The following is a 14,855-nucleotide window of genomic DNA, read 5'->3' on the forward strand; positions in this document are numbered from 1 at the left end:
TGCGATTACTTTACTCCAGGCAGTGATATGTACCTCGTAGATATGAAAACATATAGCTTCTGAAGGAGCATTATATTTTTAGTAATACACATATAGAAACCCTCAACACACCAATGAACCATTGCAAATTCACTGGAAAAGCTATAAAGTACTAAAAAGTAACATTTTAAAATTCTGTCTTTGGATACATTGGAAAGCCAACATTTGAGAAAGAACATGTAAATAGATTGAATTAAAAAAGGTTGTGATGAAAAAGACATATCAATCATAACACAGCATCCACATAATGGAGATGCCGTATTTATCTTCTGAATGTGGTAAATGTTTAAGTACAAAAGGACTTTTAAATCGACATCAGGCTGGCCACAGAGGATTAGGACCATATAAATGTTCTCAATGTGCCAGGGGTTTCTTGTTAAATAAATACCTTAGGCGACATCAGACACTGAACATTGGGGAGAAATCATACGAATGCAAAGAATGTGACAAGGTGTTCATTACAAAGCAAAGCCTAATGAATCATCAGAAACTCCACACTGGTGAGAAACCATATGAATGTATTGAATGCAACAAGGCTTTCATTAGAAAGGGACAACTAATGCAACACCATAAAGTCCACACCGGTGAGAAACCATATGAATGTACTGAATGCAACAAGTCATTCTTTACAAATAGAAACCTAAAACTCCATCAGAAAGTCCACACTGGGGAGAAACCATATCAATGTACTGAATGTGATAAGGCGTTCAGTAAAATCGAAAACCTAATGCGACATCAGAAAATCCACACTGGGGAGAAACCGTATGAATGTACTGAATGTGAGAAGACTTTCATTACAAAGAACCGAGCAAGAGATCATCAAAGAATCCACACTGGGGAGAAACCATATAAATGTACTGAATGTGACAAGTCATACATTACAAAGGGAAAACTAACGCGACACCAGAAAATCCACACAGGAGAGAAACCTTACGAGTGTTTTGAATGTAAGAAGACATTCGTTTCAAATGATGAGTTAATACAACATCACAAAACCCACACTGGAGTGAAACCGTATGAATGCACTGACGGCGGGCGGCGGACGTCTCCACGATGGACTGCAGGGCAGAGATGTATGGTGGACGGGAGCTGGACACGAAGAGTCCACATCCAGCGCTCACAATGGTGGACACGAGAGAGACATCGGCAGCACCAGCAGTACAGCTCTTGTCACCTTGAGCTGCGCTGGTCCGGCCCCCTTCAGGAGGAGCTGGAAACAGCATCGGGAGCATCGTGAGGACTACGGGCATGGTCTGGACACTGCAGACGTGGAGGGCAGATCGAGGCAGGAAGAGCGGGGTTTACGCGAGTAAAGGTATGGGCATCCTTACCCCTCCAACGTTACCCCCACCCCCTTCTTTGGATCATCCGATGAGGAGAGCATAGGTAAACCAGAGATAGAGAAAGACTGATCCGATCCGCCCCGCCTGATCTAACAATGGCGGCGAAAGCGGACAAATAAGCTATATATAGACCGCAATCACGGAATCAGCACGAGGGACTAGGTTCTACCAGCCCCAGCCAAGCAGCGCAAGATTGTATGCTCTAAATAAGTAAATATTCACCGGTTAGTTAAATGGAGGGAAGTAAGGTCCGGCTTGCCTGACCTTAAAATGGCGGCCGTTACTGACATCGTCAGACCTGGAACAAAGACTGCACCCAAATCAGCACATCTGGCATACGGAAAACATAAGAGGACAAAAAGGTGGAAATTGAAAAGGGACTTGGATTGCAACAACAACAAAAGAAAGACAAAATAAAGACAATTGAAAGAGGACTTTCAAGCAAGTGAAAGGGAGAAGGGACTTCAGCTCTCACTCAGACAGAGAAACAAACGGCCATCTTGTAACTGGGAGCAACTTCGTCAATAACCAAATATCTTCACACAAGATACACCTGCAAACAAGGAAAGAAAAAGAGGACAAACCGTGGTAAGAAAGAAAAAGGGCTAAGATAGTAGCAGCATACGAAGAGAAATAAAAAGAGGACAGGCAAGACAGTGGTAAGGATAAAGAGATCACAGCTATAAATTAAGAAGGATAATAAGGTGGTCATAGTGAAACTTGGAAGGATAGAAACGAGAAACACTTAAAGATCTACACGAACTAAACAACCATTATGTCGGTCATGTACACAGAGCGTGAAGGCATGAACGCGCAAGTCATAACATACCCCCCAAGATTTCCAAGAACGCCGCCAAAAAGGTCAAACACAACTTATTAAAGAAAAACCCTGAACAACTGTTCTTGGACCCCTCGTTTAACACAGATAGGGGCATTATCATAAATGACCTGATATTCTTCACTAGAAGAACGGCGACCTGGCGTAATCTCGTGACAAAAAGGCTAAATATTGAAAATATAACCAACATCCCACACTGCACAAAAATTAGGAGCAAACCATCAACATGGTGCAGAGCTGTCCTAAACATAACTATATACAAAAACGGAATTGTACTCATCCAAGCAGCTGACAGAGAGTTAGTAAAATTTGACAAAGTATTCTCAACCTTAAAAATAGAAGTAGAAAACACAAGATCCCAGCCACCTCGAACCCATTGAGAAGTCACTATAGTCCCGAACAGTTCTTCCAATACTGATGGCTTACCAAACATAAACCTTCAAGATCCACTACAACCAACACGCCAAGGAATCATACCAAGAACAGGAAGAATTCAATCCGGGAATATCTCAGGAAGAACCGGGGTGAGCACACAATATACAATCATCACACAGGAAGGTCTGATAGAAGACCCATTGCTGCCTCCTAATATTAGGAAGGACTCTGACAGTAGTGGAATGAAAGCTCGAGATGGAAACGGCAACTGGAAACAACACCAGAAACTAAACTTGACACTACGAGAAGACGCGACGGTCCAGAACCATACTAACCACACTGACGACATAACAAACATAAACCATCAGGACCCACTACATCCAACACATTCAGGAGTCTTACTGGGAACAGGAGGAACACAGTCAGGGAATGTCTCTTCAAGAACAGAATTGCTAACACAATATACAAACTTAACCCGGGAAATGGCACAGATAGAAGATCCAACGCCGCAACATAACATCAGAAAGGATATAGATAGACATGAACTGAGAGCACAAAAGGAGAATAACAGCCAGAAACAACCGCAGAAGGAAGAAATGACAATTCTAGATAAGGAAGGTGGCAACAAGGAAATGATCGTAACTACTGGTGGAGAAGAAAACACGACTCCCTCACCCCATACCAATACTACACAAAAGTCGGCCAGAGCTGATCTGAGAGAACAATATAAGAATAACAGCCAGGAACAAACAGAGAAGGAAGAGCGGACACCCCTCAACACGGAAAATGGCGACAAGGAAACCACTGCAACTACTGGTATGGAAGACAGCACGACTCACTCACCACACTCCAACACTACACAAAGATCTTCTAGAAAAGCACAAAGAAGATACCCCAAGAACATGGTTGGGAGAACAGATGCAGAGCCGACAACAGAGATAATGACATGAAGAAGGGTCATGTGAGGAGAAAAAAGGTAAACTTGGAAAAGCAAAACAAGGTCAAAGAAGGAAGAGAACACACGAGACTAATAACTCATCCCGAACGATGAGAGAAATCAAAGAACTTCAAATCCAAGTAGTCAATATTCTAAACACAGTTCAAGCAATGAAAAAGATGCTGGAACTCACGGTAAGCTCTCACACCAAAATCGATCAACTCCGAGATGCTATTATCATCTCTCAAAGAAAGGGAAACATGAGGGCAATGCCATTTCCATACAGGCAAAACCGACCTAAGAGATACCTTAAAGACCTATCGGAGGAAGAAACGATATCCCTGCTAAGGGACTATGAAACCTCTGACCTTAAAAGAGGGGAAGATATTAAAACAGTTCAGATTGATGTGAATAGAACAGCAAAGATAAGTGAAAGGAGAACTAATCTTAACAACTTACAGCAAATCCAACTAATCGATGACACACAGAACACTGAAGTAAGGAAATCAGGGAAACCTTTGAAATGCCTACTTCTCAATTGCCGGTCCTCAAAAGAACATGCATCAGATATAGCTGATCTCATCATGAACAAGGAAATTGATGTAACAATCCTGACAGAAACGTGGCTAACAGAATCATCATCACCTTGTATGGACCTACTTGTACCACCGCAGTACAATATAGTGAGACTGGATAGACCAAAAAAGAAAGGTGGTGGGATTGCATGCATCTATAGATCGGAGTTAGAGGTCATCCAAGAACTAACAACCACTCGGATATTGCGAACGCCTAAATCTCAAAATTAGATCAGCAGAGAATCAAAGATGCAACCTGCATGCGATCTACCACCCTCCAGGCAATAATACATCCTTCATAGATCAGCTAATGGAAATCATCACTACCAACTTCAATCCCGAAGCTAACAACATTGTTCTAGGAGACTTTAATTTACACTGGAACGATAGTGATGACAAACAGGTCAATGCTCTTAAAGATCTTCTAGCGGAGCTAAACCTTAACCAAGCATGCACACAACCGACACACGAGAAGGGAGCCACGTTAGACTGGATAATTTCAAAGACGAACAATACCTCAATTACAGCAATTGAGCCATGCGACTGGTCAGATCACCATGTCATAACCTTCCTAATAAACACTATGAAGAATACCAGAACCAGTCAACCTACCAGACACAGGATATGGATGCGAGATACCAAAGAGCTGAATATGAAATTACTAAGAGAAAGCTGTGAGAAGAACCTAAACCCACCAAACAAGATGCTGAAAGTAGAGGATCTTACGAATCATTATACTACAAGAGTATCGAACATAGTCAATACCACAATGCCACTAAAACTGAAAAGAACAACAGAGAAGATCAAAAATCCATGGTTTAGTGGAACACTGAATGAAGAAAGGCGGAAACTGAGACAGGCGGAAAGAAAATGGAGACAACACCCATCAACGCATGAACTGAATACCCTTAGGAGAATCCGGAGCGGGTACAATAAAAAGGTCCTAAACTCAAAAAAGGAATTTATTAGATCGGAACTAGATAATGCCAAAAATAGGCCGCGGAAACTATTCGAGATTTTAAAACAGCAATCTAATAAAGTGGCCAAAACTGCCCAAGAAACGACAAAAACTCAACTAAGTTGTGAAGAGTTCGCATATTTCTTTACTAACAAGGCAAATACTCTGGAAAGAGAGCTTAGGAAAAATGAAGCTGACAATATTGATAATACAGACAACCGTACACCGCAAACAGTTATTATCACCTCGGTAATCACCCATATCACAAAAAACATGGCGCATTGGGATAACTTCAAGATACTGGACCAAAACACCATCGCCAAAACACTATCGGACATCAAACCCAACAACCACTATAAGGATCCACTCCCATCAAAGTGCATCAAAGAAATAAATCATATTGTGATTCCCATATGGACGAAAATAATAAACGCTTCCCTATCCCAAGGAACCCTGCCAGATTGCCTAAAAACGGGTCAAGTAGTTCCCATCATCAAAAAACCTACAGCGGACCCAGCAGATCCAAATAACTTTCGCCCTGTGACCAACATCCCTATTCTTGCCAAACTAATTGAAAAATGTGTTCAAAACCAATTAAGCCAACACATCACGAACTTCTCACTACTAGACGATTGTCAGTCAGGATTCAGAACAGGACATAGCACAGAGACAGCGATCCTACATATTGTCGATGATGCACTACAGGCGTTAGACCTTAATCAGACATGTCTTCATATCCTCCTAGACCTATCATCAGCATTTGATACGGTAAATCATGAAAAATTATTGAACAGGCTTCATAACAGGATGGGATTGGCAGGAAATGTGCTAAAATGGTTTGAATCTTTCCTTCAGAATAGAACACAAAGATTCCTGGTCAATCAGTCACTCTCAACATCAAGCCCTAATTCATTTGGAGTGCTGCAAGGCTCTACGCTATCTCCATCACTATTTAACCTATACATTGAACCTCTCACAGAAATCCTCCGAAATTCAAAGATATCCTAACACATGTATGCAGATGATACGCAGATTTACATCAAGATAACATCCTTGGAGGACGTCAAGAGAATGAATGAAGCCTTAAAAATATTGTTACAATGGCTAGCAGATAATCATTTGAAGCTAAATGCACAAAAAACAGAATTTCTATTAATCACACCACCAAATAAACACACAGAAGGGAAAGAATGGTGCAATATGATCACAGCGTTAAACTTCACCCCTACACTAGTTGGCTCAGCGAAATCATTAGGAATCACACTTGATGACAACCTAAACATGAAAGGCCACATCAAAGCTATGGCAAAAAGCGCACGCTATCACCTGAACTACATCAGAAAAATGAAACCATTCATATCCACGACGGATCTCAAAATGGCAGTACAATCACTAGTCATTTCAAGGATTGAATATGGATGTACAACGCTAGCAGGGCTCCCAAAAATTTCAACAGCACCACTAAAGGCATGTCTCAATGCAGCTGCAAGACTGATAACCGGATCGAGAAAATTTGACCACATATCACCACACCTGAAAGCATTAAACTGGCTACCTTACGAAGCCAGAATCCAGCTAAAAATGGCATGCATAACCCACAAAGCGCTACACCACAACACACCTAAGTACCTGGCTCAGAAAATTAAAATCTCCGGAGGAAGCAGACCGGCCAGGAGTGCAAAGGAGCTGCTACTGAGACCAGCTATCTTCAAGAAGAAGAAATCGTACGACAGAGCATTCTCAGGAGCAGCACCAAGGATCTGGAATTCACTTCCGCCAAGCATAAGAAAAATTACAGACACTACATCCTTCAAGAGGGAAACAAAAAGCTTCCTAATAAATAAGTTCCTTCCATAGGTCGGACCGAGGTCAAAAGAACACTTGATAAAGGAGTGAAAACAAAAGCTACACAAACAATAAGCATTTGGGAAACATTGATTCTAGACCATTCATTTTAGCCATATTCAAACATATATAATATCTATTATATATTATATATATAAGTATTAATGTAAACATCGGAATATGACATACCATGTATATACTTACTGTATAATAACGTCTAATGTATAATGTCTATCTATTGCTTTTATATGTACCTATCTCTTTACATTGAACGAATTTACAAACTCTTGTCTATAACTACCTCACGTAATGTAAAGCGCTCTGATACCTAAGGGTCTTGTTCGCGCTATAGAAAACTTTAAATAAATAAATAAATAAATAAATGTAACAAGGCATTCATTACACAGGCATCGCTAAGGCAGCACCAAACAACCCACACAGGAGAGAAACTTTATAAATGTTCTGAATGCAGCAAAGCATTTGCTCGAATTGATTATCTAACAATACATCAGGCACTACACACTGGTCTACGACCACATAAATGTACGGAATGTGCTAAGGCATTCAAGACGAAACCTGGGCTGTCGCAACATCAGAAAGTTCATACAGGGGAAAAGCCATTCAAATGCACAGAGTGTAACAAAGTTTACACAACTAAGAATTTACTAATGCAACATCAGAATAGCCACACTGGGGAGAAACCATATGCATGTACTGAATGCAACAAGACATTCTCTAGACTTGACTGCTTAAAGGTTCATCATGCAGTGCACACAGGTCTAAAACCGCATAAATGTACAGAATGTCTTAAGGCATTCAAGACAAAATGGGAGCTCACCGAACATCTAAATATCCACACAGGGATTAAACCATATGAATGTACTAAATGTAACAAGACATTCACTACAAACGGATGCCTAATACAACATAAGAAAGTGCATATTAAAAAAAACACATGGGTGTACTAAAAGTGACAAAACGTTCATTAGAAAGAGAGATCGAATGCAACATCAGAGAAGCCACACTCAAAACAAACCACTGGATGCAGTGAATCTTCCCAGACATTCATTACAAAGAGGTATTTAATGTATCATCTGGAAACCAGTCTTGAGAATCAGGTTCAATTTGTCATTAAATGTTTGTTAAAATGTATACACAACAAATATATTGGAAGGTTCCCCCGGTAATATACACTGGGAGGGGAGTGAACAGTGCAAAGAATGAGACCCTGTGGTTTGTATTTGCAAGAGAGGTCAGAGATACTGACTGTACAAAGACGTGTGGGGAGATTATGGTCTGAGGGGAGTCCCTAATTTCAATTGAACTATAGTTGCAAAGTCATATAGAAGACTCATCATACTGTATACCAAGGCATTAATCAATAAACAAATCCACCAAAGATATAAAAACAATTAGCACAATTTATTATGGTACCTCCCTAATAGGGTTACATTCTAATTTAATAAAAAGACATTATTCAAGTGATTATCATCATAAAATATTATTTGTTAAAAAACAGTCAAAAGAAAGAGTCGACGCAGCGTTTCGGTGTCTGTTTACAATAGTCACACCTTCATCAGGACATTTGACAATTGACTTGTTATCTTTCGTAGAAATTTTTATCAATTAAAAGACTTCTAGATCGACCGGAGATTTGTATCAATCTGTTTCTTCTAGTAGTGTGAACCCTGCTTTAAAACATCTGTGCTTATGATTCAGCACGGAGGAGCCAACGTAATTTGCTATATCAACATTTTCAAGAAAAGTCTCGGATCCCTTCTTCAATTCGGAATCACAAGTTGAATGCTCGTTTTTACTCGGCAACTGTGATTAAAATATGGCTTATCCGATGCAGGACAGCTTGATTCACTTCCTGACTTTCATAAGTCTCAATCTATGGATTCGGCCTCCCTGCTCCTCCGTGTTCAGGTCATCTGGGAAAAACATGTATAGACACTGTCTTCGGGAGAAAGGAGAGGAGAATTATGATACGTACTACTCAAACTCAATTCCATATTGAATATTTTCACAAAGTATTTTTAGAAGATCTTTATAAAATCTGAGCAAGGTAAAACACACTTAAACAGTATGAAAATAAGACAAATAAAATAGCACACTTGCTGCTTTGGGCCACGGTCAAAACGTACCCACTTTGACCTATGCACTAGGATTTGAAATGACAGTAGAAATAGTGCAAATACTTCCAGAAATGATAACACCACCGCTGTTAATGATCAGGTTAACCATTTATTGCTCTATAACTAAATGCATTCTAATGTAAATTACAAAAATATAGATATCAAAAGTTAATATAAAACATATATCAACAGTACCTATAAAAAGAGACAACTATAGTGTCAGATCTTTCTGCGTCTGTTCATAGCGTCGGCTGCAACACCCAACACGTGTTTTGTGTGTGTGTGTGTGTGTGCGTGTGTGTGTGTATATATATATATATATATATACAATCCAACCAGAAAATTTGTGCAGCGCCTTCGCACGAAATCCAGAGCGCAGACACAGATGAATAAATCCACAGCCAGTCTTACTTGGATATTCTTCTTCCTTTATTGCATTTTAAAGTGCAGAGGTGCAACACACTGCCAAACAGACGCGTTTCGGGCGTGAACGCCCTTGCTCACTGTCAGCGGGTGAGCGGTTGGATGTCAGTTTAAATAATACATTGCTTAATTGCCACATCGCGCCAAAACTCCACCAAAGGCCAAATGACATAAACAGAGGACTACATTTTTCACTAAGTGAGTATTTACCATACATTTTTGGCGGCCATCTTAGAGTGATGATAATTCGTTTCAAAGTTGTTGTTACTGCCTAATACATAATGTAGTTTTCATTATTCGATACACAAAGGCATTATAGAAACAGGTATCTAAATGCAGGGAAATTCAATTATAAAGTGCAAATGCATAAATGATATAACAGTGCAAATATTTTACTGTGCAAATACGCAAAATTCAACTTGTGCAAATACGCTTGTAAACAGACACTCTTTTTATATCTATGTACAAAGATAAAATGAATTTCCTCAAAGGTATTATTGTAGCCCATGTTCACAATTGATTTTTTTTAAAATAAGTGCTATGGCAGATAACGCTTTGTCAGACAATTTGAGAGATTTGACCCCAAGAAATGTAGTCCACTTAGAATACGAGAAAGGGCACGTGGATATCAACTCCTAAAACGATGTGTAGGCATCTTTCCCATTGGACAATCCAAAAACAATGTATTTACAAAACCGCTTAGATAATGAAATAATCTTAAAGTGAAGGAGTGTTAGGATGTCCTACTCATCTCACTATATATATATATATATATATATATCGCCCGCCGCTCCGTTGCACCAAAATTAACCGGGGCACTTGCAGACGGGTGCCTCTCGTGGTGGCGCCCCACGTCACAAATTGCCGCTCCGATTGTCTCTCATTTCCCAGAAAGAAAATCCGGCACTCGCAAGGGAAGTGTTCAGTTTAGTTTAATTCAAACACTTAGCAGACAAGTGTTTGAATTAAACTAAACTGAACACTTCCCTTGCGAGTGCCGGATTTTCTTTCTGGGAAATGAGAGACAATCGGAGCGGCAATATATATATATATATATATATATATATATATATATATATATATACCTTCGTGATTCCACACGCTCCTCTCCGTATGAAAAGACACGAGCCCAATTGCATCCAAAAGGTGTTTATTTTAGCAAAATGACAAAAAAGAGAAACTCAACGCGTTTCGGGAATTCTCCCTTGTTCACGAGTCAAGCTGTGTAAGTTTGGTTCAAGTATTTAAACACCATGTGACTTCTAAACATAAACAAAAGACTTCCGCGATTTTAAGTAAACAAAGCGGTAGCATGGGGAATGTTTTCTTTCTTAAAACAAATGCATACTATTTTGTACATTGGTTGATATAACAAGGTATTCAATTTAAATAAATCGATTGTCATAATCATTCAAAGGGTTTACAACTTTATAAGTGTTACGCTCCAAATTATAACCTAACCCATATACCCCCTTGCTTTCCGCAAGATAATATATATGCTGTCTCCTTGGCAATTATATGTATGGGGTTATTACTGGTTATGTGATACCTTAGCGTAACCCTGTCAATTAAGAATACAGCCCCTGTGGGCAATTGCAAAACGTTAATGGACCTTGTTTAACCTTATCGGAAAATTAATGTCACTCGTCCTGGCAACCCTTCCAACATAATATAAACTCATGCTTAAATCACAGTGACTACCAAGATACTAGAATTCAGCCCCAGTGGGCTTAAAACTTTCATTCAACCAATTCATTGTCTGTAGAAATTGCCTCTTTCTCAAAAAATTCCGCATTCCCTGTAAAATACAAAAAACTAAATTAAAACCACACACAAACAAGATATTATTACAGTTCTTAAAAGAGTTATCATTCGAGAGCACATGTATATACATCAACCTATAGGGTTATTTCAAGACAGGCAAAGGGGCACCAGGGTACAGCAAAAACCTGTTGCTCAGTTCTACTATACTCAGTGTAAAAAGGTTAACCCAAATGTACTTCCATCTCCTCGTCATTATTATGCCCAAGGGGTGTCATGGTCTTATACCTGATTATAAACTTAGATTCGAGTCTTCTCAAACACTGTAGTCTATTGCCACCTCTTTCGTTGTACTTCACTGTGTCTAAGACACAGAAGCTCAGCAGATCTGCATTCTGGTTATGATGACTTTGGAAATGTCTCGCTATGGGGTAAGTTTTGTCCATGTTTTTAATCGCACGCAAATGCTCTAGTACTCTCAGCTTGGCTTTCTTAATTGTACTGCCAATATAGGCTTTTTTGCATGGGCAGAACAGCGCGTATATAGCAAAGTCAGTATTGCACGACGTGTGTTCGTGAATTACAAAAGGTTCTGCCTCAGAAGACAAAACTGCTATTTTTACATTCTTACTGTTCCTGCAGGCCTTACAATTTCTACATGTATAAAACCCCTGTACAGTTGGTGATGTTAGTTTACTGGGTTCAATCGCTTTACATAATTGGTCTTTCAAAGATTTAGCTCTTCTAAAAGTTACCTGCGGCGATGCTTCTACACAGGTGGCTATATCTGGGTCGGAGTGTAGCACAGGCCAGAATTTTGTCAAACTTTTCCGCACTAAAAATGCTTTACTGTTGTAAGTTGTAACAAACCTGGTTTTAGTTTCTTGTTCCACTGTCTCTGTCTGTTTCACAAGCAATGACTCTCTACTCCTACCCGCCACTACTTTTTGTGCATTCGCTATGGTCTTCAATGGGTAACCTCTTGCTGCAAACCTCTCACACATTATTCTCTCTTCGGTTTGGTACGCGTCTCTTGTGCTGCAGTTCCGTTTAGCTCTTAATAATTCCCCTACTGGAATGTTCTGAATAAGGGAATTAGGATGGCAGCTACGCGCGTGCAACAAGCTATTGCCCGACGTTGATTTCCTGAATAATTCACTTTCTAGTTTATTATTCTCAACTTTTAGTCTTAGATCTAAAAATTCAAGCGAATCTTTGGACCAGTGATGTGTGAATTTTAAGTTGAATGTGTTTTCGTTTAGTGTGCACACAAAGTCAGTAGCTTGTTCCTCATTGCCTTCCCAGATTACGAAAATATCGTCTATGTATCTCATCCATCTAATGGCATGTTTTTTATACATAGGCGATCTGCGTACAATTTCATCCTCCCAGTACCCCATGAATAGACCCGCAAAGCAAGGAGCAAAACAAGTCCCCATGGAAGTACCGAGAGTTTGCTTGAACACTTTGTTGTCAAACAAAAAATATGTCTGTGTTAGGCATGTGTGCATCATTTGTATGAGCATCTGTGTGTGATGCAAATATGACACTGAACGCCTCGCCAAAAAATGTCTACAGGCATCTAATCCTTGTTGGTGGGGGATACTAGTATACAAGCCTACTACGTCTAACGACAGTAGTGAATAGCTCTCTTTCCAGCCAATTGTAGCAATTTGTCACAAAAAATCTCCAGAGTCTCTTACATAAGATGGTAGTCCCTGCACCGCTTGCTGTAGAAAATGGTCTACGTACTTGGAAGTATTTTCTAGGCAACTTCCGTTTGAGGAGATTATAGGTCTGCCTGGGGGATTCGTTGCACTCTTATGTATTTTTGGTAGTAAATACATCGCAGGCAATTTGGGGAACTTACACTCCAAAAATCTAAATTCCTCCTCTTCAATAACTTCCGCCAACCTCCATTGTGAGAGTTGTGCGTTATAAATTTTTACAGAATTCTCATATTCCATCCTGTTGCTTCTACAGTAAGTGGTGGTATCTGATAACTGTCTCAGCCCCTCAGCTATGTAATTAGATCTTGATTGTACTACTACATTCCCCCCCTATCAGATTTTTTGATTACTATTTGGGGGTCATTCTTTAAGTTTTCAAGTGCCTTTGTTTCGCTTTGTGTGATATTTTTCCAACTTGTGTGTTTTTTATTATTTGCTATGCGTTGCAATTCTATACACATACTCTTTTCAAATACATCAACAACATCACTTTTGATAGGTGGCAAAAACACCGATTTCGGCTTGAACCCACTTTTTACACTTAAGTCCAATGGGATTCCTTCAGCTTTAAGGTTTTCAAAGGGATCACTGTTAGGCTCTACTTCATTAGATAGTACATTCAAACAGTGTTCCAACTCCACCTCTGCTATACTTAAGTGACTAGGTTTTACTTCCACTGCAACTGTTTTATCCGATACTTTCGTTGCATACCATTTTTTTAACCTCAACTTCCTTGTGAATAAAAACAGGTCTATCTTGCTTTGCGTATAATTAAAAGAATTAGAAGGGCAAAAAGTCAAACCCATAGAGAGTAAGTCTACCTCTTGTGCAGTCAGTTCACGCGATGACAAGTTGATCACTGTTTTTTTGTCCATCATTTCTGCTTCAGTTGGCCCCTTGTGCGCCTTCCCACTGGGCTTCCCAAATCTCCTAATGTTGAGGTATTTTTTCCTCTGCCTCCTCTGTTTCCTCTTCCGCGTTGCTGATAGTTTTGCCTGTTGTTTCCCCGTTTGCCTTGTGTCACCATGTCGAACTCTGCTAAAACAGTGGTTTTTACCCCTGAGAAGTTGGTATCAACCGACATATCACTACCACTTGTTGTACTTAGGATAGATTGCCCATCTTCCTCAGCTGCATTTTGCGCAGGGCGGGAGCTATCAGATGGCTGTACATTCGCATTTTTTTGTTGCATCGCTGCTCTTAAATGGTCGTACTTCTTTGCAAATGTCATAATCTGCCCCCTCTGATAGTCTATTAGGTCCCTTTGAAATTTCCTTTGTTTTCTTTTCTTTATGTCATCCTCTATTTTGCACAGATTAGCTTCCATTTTATCCATTTCCCCTTTGAACTCTTCATCACTGCATATCTTTTTCAGTTCTTCTGTGCATTCATCAATCTCTGCGCTTAATCTATCCACATCTTTTGCAGCATATTTAACTAACATGCGAAGCATATTCATTGAGCATTGATGGTTGTTTTCTGCCCATTCTTTTACTAGCTCTGGATCTGGGTTTTGGAAGGTTGGTGTGACAAAAACCCTCAAACCTCTCGGAATCCTGGACACATCGATGTATTTTTGTAAAGTGGTATTTTCCCACCATTTATTTTGCTCACCTTTAAGCGCTCTCCAAAGTCTGTCCCAAAGCACCCTTTTGGTTGATTTGGCACTCGTAACTTCTCCCGTTACTGGTGCAGTGCTTTTAGCTACGTGGCTTTCTTCAAACATTTCATCCGCCACCTGTGCTCTCCGATCTCTTCTTACCGATGTCATTGTTGCTTGCTACAGATTACACACGGCTTTAATTTCCGCGTTAGATGGATGTTTGTTGGCTCGCGGTTATTTTCCTCTCAACCGCGGACCAGCTGCCATCTCCAGGGTTAAGATGAATTTTC

At 39.9% G+C, this 14,855-nt stretch overlaps 1 protein-coding gene across 1 annotated transcript; it reads left to right on the plus strand.

The window, feature by feature from the left end:
• Nucleotides 1-286: 286 nt before the first annotated feature.
• Nucleotides 287-7,878, plus strand: LOC147709895 (uncharacterized). Its single transcript, XM_086928341.1, has 2 exons — nucleotides 287-1,067; nucleotides 7,292-7,878. Exons 1-2 carry the CDS (start codon nucleotides 287-289, stop codon nucleotides 7,876-7,878), a joined length of 1,368 nt encoding a protein of 455 aa, XP_086784467.1.
• Nucleotides 7,879-14,855: the final 6,977 nt, after the last annotated feature.

Source organism: Lissotriton vulgaris, chromosome 6 (assembly GCF_964263255.1).
Source record: "Lissotriton vulgaris chromosome 6, aLisVul1.2, whole genome shotgun sequence".
Classification (NCBI taxonomy): domain Eukaryota; kingdom Metazoa; phylum Chordata; class Amphibia; order Caudata; family Salamandridae; genus Lissotriton; species Lissotriton vulgaris.

Coding starts and splice junctions, on each gene's coding strand:
- LOC147709895 (XM_086928341.1), top strand. CDS start 287: ATGGAGATGCCGTATTTATCTTCTGAATGTGGTAAATGTTTAAGTACA. Junction 1,068..7,291: donor GAAACCGTATGAATGCACTG/ACGGCGGGCGGC, acceptor AATAAATAAATA/AATGTAACAAGGCATTCATT.